The sequence below is a fragment of the Palaemon carinicauda genome, chromosome 1 (assembly GCF_036898095.1).
Source record: "Palaemon carinicauda isolate YSFRI2023 chromosome 1, ASM3689809v2, whole genome shotgun sequence".
Taxonomy (NCBI): domain Eukaryota; kingdom Metazoa; phylum Arthropoda; class Malacostraca; order Decapoda; family Palaemonidae; genus Palaemon; species Palaemon carinicauda.
In genome coordinates this window covers 144,368,851-144,373,850 of record NC_090725.1, presented here as the reverse complement: position 1 = coordinate 144,373,850, position 5,000 = coordinate 144,368,851, and the positions used below count along the sequence as shown (strand labels likewise).

Below are 5,000 nucleotides of genomic sequence, written 5' to 3'. Positions count from 1 at the left end.
TCCCATACTCCAGTGATGGAGCTATCAATAAATTGTTTAAAGTTAACCTAAAACTTTGGACTTATTTTAAGAAGAAACCTGCAAGTCTAATATTTCTATATCACATTTGAAGAGACATGAGGATGAAACCACAATGTGTACGTACAACATTCATACACTAACAATTGGTGACAGCAGTTACAACAGTAACAATCAGCGGTTACAACAGTAACAATCAGCGGTTACAACAGTAACAATCAGCAGTTACAACTGTGATAATCAGCAGTTACAACAGTAATAAATCTACAATTACAACGAAGTATCTACGTCTACCGAAGTAATAGAATCATCGAATATCAGCTATAAATCAGATATAAACTGAGGAAACATGATCTTCAGTCAACAAGCATCAGTAAACATCCTAAGAATACGAAGAAATGTCCTTCATCGAGACGAATTCTAGTATCTATATCAATGTTTAGTGAAACAGTCATCGAATAAACAACACACGACAAGAAGCCAAGTCGAAGGTCATCACGCCAGCTACACTCTTCCTGCAAACGAGAGAGAGAGGGAGAGGACGTGACGTCATCGGATCAAATCAATCTTCACGCATATATACTGAACTAAGTACATCCTTTATTCATTCAGGTTTTTTCAGTGAAGTGTTTTATGTCACGAGTCGATCGTCCATTATTGCTGGGGTGAGTTATATGTAATCTTAATCTTCCTTCATTAAAGGAATCTATATTCAACTACGAATTCTTGTCTGCTGAGTTTTATTTTCCCTTTGTGCTAATTCCGTTTTCTTTCAGAAGTTCTCGGGAAATATCTTTATCACATTAACTGTCTTAATATCATCATTTTGGGGGACTTTGTTATAATCTGCAACACATCTTTGTTGTATAGTGCATATGCGTTTACACAGTGGATGTGTGTATTCATATAGATATTTTGATAGGATCGCAAGGAATCGTAGTGATAGGAAAAAAGTTAAAGTTAACATGTCGTCACCTGTGAATCGCGGACCCAGTAACCCCAGTCCCATGGTTACTCTAGTGAGTGCAAGATCAGTTATTGTTCCTTTTCAAGGTCGGGTCAATGGGTTCCTGCCTCAGGACGTCGAGTCATGGATCTCGTTAGAAGATGCTCATTTAAACGCAAAGGGCATCACAGACTCATCTGTACAATCACAAGAAGCTAAAAGTTTCATACACTTTGCTAAAGGAGATGCAAGCGCGTATCTTAGAGGAGTCTCTTTCCAAGAGGCAGTTACATGGGACGATTTCAAAGTTAGGCTACGTGCAATATATGGCGGTGAATAAGCTTTAGACGTAGTTTTGGCATTAAGAAACATACTTAATCAAGCCTCTATGACTCAGCTTAATGTTATAGAACGGGCGGCACTCATTGCCGACCGGCTGACTGAATATCAAGATAATTTATGTAATTCCTCATGGGTTACAGGAGATAACATCGCCGTGAAAGATTTCTTACGGCTAATGTATTTAACTTGTATGACAGTTATGTTGCCTGAAGCTTTAGTGCGGTGTTTTGATAAAAAGCTGACGCCCGAAAGTACGGAACTTGATGTGTATAAACAGATAAAAAAACACATGTCTAAGTGTACTGACCTTGATCCCTTGTTTACTCAAGTTTTTGCAAAAAAGGAGACTAAGCCACAACAAGTAAACGTAGTTAATAGTAATCAAGCTGCAGGGATGACTTGTTACAATTGCAAACGTCAAGGTCATATGATTGCAGACTATAGGATGCGATTTTGTTTGATTCATAACAGTTCAACCCATTCATATAATCGATGCCTCTCGCGTAATCAACAGCAGAATCCTAGAAACACGCAAACAGTTCCCTATGGAAATAAAAACAAGAATCCTCAGTTTAATAAGAAGAAACAGGCGAACGGCAATGCTGTTCAAAATCAAAAACAAACAAATAGTGCTTCAAGTAACTGTTCCTGGGCCGTCTAGCCAGAACTCACAAGGTCAGATGAATTTTCCGAATGTGCAAAGCAAAGCAAATACCACGTAGTTAACTTCATTGGGGTAGATAATGATGTTGAGTCATTCATATCAACATCTTTTGTATCAAATAATCAATTTAATGATTTACCAGATCATTTTGAGGCAATAGATTTTCCTATGAAACACACGGCCAAATCCAATAAATCAGTGCAGGTTCCCGTAGATTTGCAACAAATTCACGCAATAATGAGCCAAAATGAGTTACTGCCAACATTATATGTTGTAAATTTAGAACACCGATCCTTCACATTATTTTTCGATTCTGGTAGTCCACGTAATATCATGGATTTGAGGACTCACCGCTTGTTATTTTCGAACTTCCCTATAGAGAAGTCCGGAGTAAGGCTCTCGGGTATAGGAAATAATGAATTAAATGTAATAGGTGTAACTCATGTTCAGTACAAGGTTGGTAAGCGCACGTTTGCCGATACCTTTATCGTTGTACAAAACAGTACCCGTCTATGGGCACTCAAAACATTACCTTAGCCCCTGCCAAACACGGCGTGTATATCAAAGGAAAATTCTATAAGTCTTCTAATACCTTAAAATCAGTTTTGGATAAAAAGGAGACGACAAATAAAACAGTAACGTACGTTGAAGAACCAATCACTTGTCTCATGAATCAAGAAATAATATATGCCACCCAACAGAATTCTCGTTCACCCGTAATATCAGCTTGCACGCAATTTATCGAGCCGACTGTAACTTCGAATATATTAGTGCAAGTAAAAAAAACTTTGCCAGGATCTGAAATATTAATCCTTTCCGACACTCTGAAAACTAACGGATTGTCCGTCATACAATCCATTTATACTGTCGGCTCACAACAACAATGTAATATTGAAGTCTGTAATCATTTGAATACCACTTTAGTAATTCACGAAAATCAACATATCTTGGATGTGGAAGTTTATAAACATCGCATTCTTACCGTCGCTGAGATCAATCACGCTCAATCAGTTGTGGATGAATCCCTTTTGCAATCTATAAAAAATAAAATCAATAAAGACATTCAAGAAGAGGAAATTCAGCAGAAATTTTTTGATCTTTTAACTAAATATCATGATGTTTTCTCCACTACGGATGGATCCTTAGGTAAAACGGATGTCATAGAACACCAAATAAGATTAAAAGACAAGCAGAAAGTTATCTATGTACCCTCGTAAAGACTCTCTATGAAATTCCAGAATGAGGTAAATGATGAAGTAGGTAAAATGCTAGAAGAAGGAGTCATTAGGAAATCGAACAGCCCTTATAATTTTCCATTAATAGTTGTACCGAAAAAAGATCGAACATGGCGTATCTTTGTAGACTTCCATCGCTTAAATGAGGAAACGATCTCTGATCGATTCCCAGTACCATGTACTGACGATATTTTATCTTTGCTAGGTCAGAACAAATATCTTACCAGTTTGGACTTACTTAAAGGCTTTCACCAGATACCATTAGAAGAAGATAGTATCCCATACACTGCCTTCAGCACAGCCAGGGGACATTATGAATTTTTGTGTATGCCTTTTGGTTTACGTTGTGCTCCCATGACATTTACTAGAATGATCAACATAGTGTTTGGAGACTTGTTAGGGGAAATATTGCATGCCTATATGGACGACCTTGTAATCTTTTCTGATACCTTAGAAGAACATCTACGTAAACTGGAGCTAGTGCTACAGAGACTAAGACAGCAAAATTTAAGGGTAAAGATTAGTAAGTGTGAATTCTTCAAAACAGAATTAGTCTATTTAGGTTTTACGGTGTCTAGTCAAGGTCTTAAAGTAGTCTACGATAAGGTGTCGGCTATCCGTAACTTCCCGATACCTACTAATGTCAAGGGAATACAGCAATTTCTGGGGTGTAGTGGGTATTACAGGCGTTCTATACGCAATTATTCAATAATAGCCACTCCCCTAACCGATCTTACGAAGAAGGGCGTAGATTTCATATGGTATGAGCAGCATCAACAGGCGTTTGATACCTTAAAAGATGAAGTGTGTAGTTCTCCTATCTTAAAATTTCCTGACTTCGGTAAGGAATTCTTCATTGCAACAGATGCCTCAGACCTAGGAGTAGGTGCTGTAATGCTTCAGCAATATGACAAACAGTTTTTCCCGATAGCTTTTTATTCACGTAAACTGAGACCTTCCGAAAGTAAATATGCAGTAATAGACAAGGAAGGGCTAGCTATTGTTAATTCACTAGTGCATTTCAAGTTCATAATATACGGTTATCCCGTCAAGGTTCTTACTGATCATAAGCCCCTAACCGACTTCTATAAAGGCTTTAGTCACAGTGCCAAACGAACTCAACGAACTCGGTGGCATATGATCATTCAAGACTTTGGCGCGAGGATCAGGTATTTACCTGGAAAAGCAAATATCATTGCTGACGCATTATCACGCAACCCCGCGTCATCTTGTACGGAGCCATTAGCTGAATTAATAGATATATCAACATCCATGCCTATTGTTAAAACTGTATCTGAACAGGAAGATCTGGGCTGGAGCGCTGAACTAATACAGACTGAACAAAGAAAAGATCAGTAATTAGAAAAACTCATAAATACTTTGAACGGAAATTCTAAGGAAATGGAATATATAAAGTATACGCAACAGAATTATATAATCAAAAATAATATTCTGTGTAGATCCGTGACAAGGAAAACCCGCAATACACTAACAACTATAGATGCTTTGACTCGATATACAGAACCTATAGCGCTTAAAACTAAAACCGCGATCGAATGTGCTAGGAAGTTTTACGAGTGCTACATTTGTAAACATGGAATTCCACACATGATAATCTCTGATTCGCGTGGAGAATTCAATAATCATTTCCTTAACTCGTTGTGTGAATTCCTTCGCATTAAGAAAATCAATACCATGATCTATCACCCAGAGTCAAATGGGCTAGTGGAAAGAGCGAATAGGAAGGTTTTAAACATATTAAGAGTTACACTAGGGGGATCAGACCCCAACTGGG

General features: G+C 37.8%; 1 protein-coding gene across 1 annotated transcript in view; it reads left to right on the top strand.

Moving 5' to 3' along the window:
- Window positions 1–983: 983 nt before the first annotated feature.
- Window positions 984–5,000, top strand: part of LOC137615975 (uncharacterized) — a 25,498-nt gene continuing 21,481 nt past the window's right edge. Inside the window, exon 1 of the mRNA XM_068345688.1 lies at window positions 984–1,117. Coding sequence (XP_068201789.1) covers window positions 984–1,117 — 134 coding nt within the window. The remainder of the gene's footprint in view (window positions 1,118–5,000) is intronic.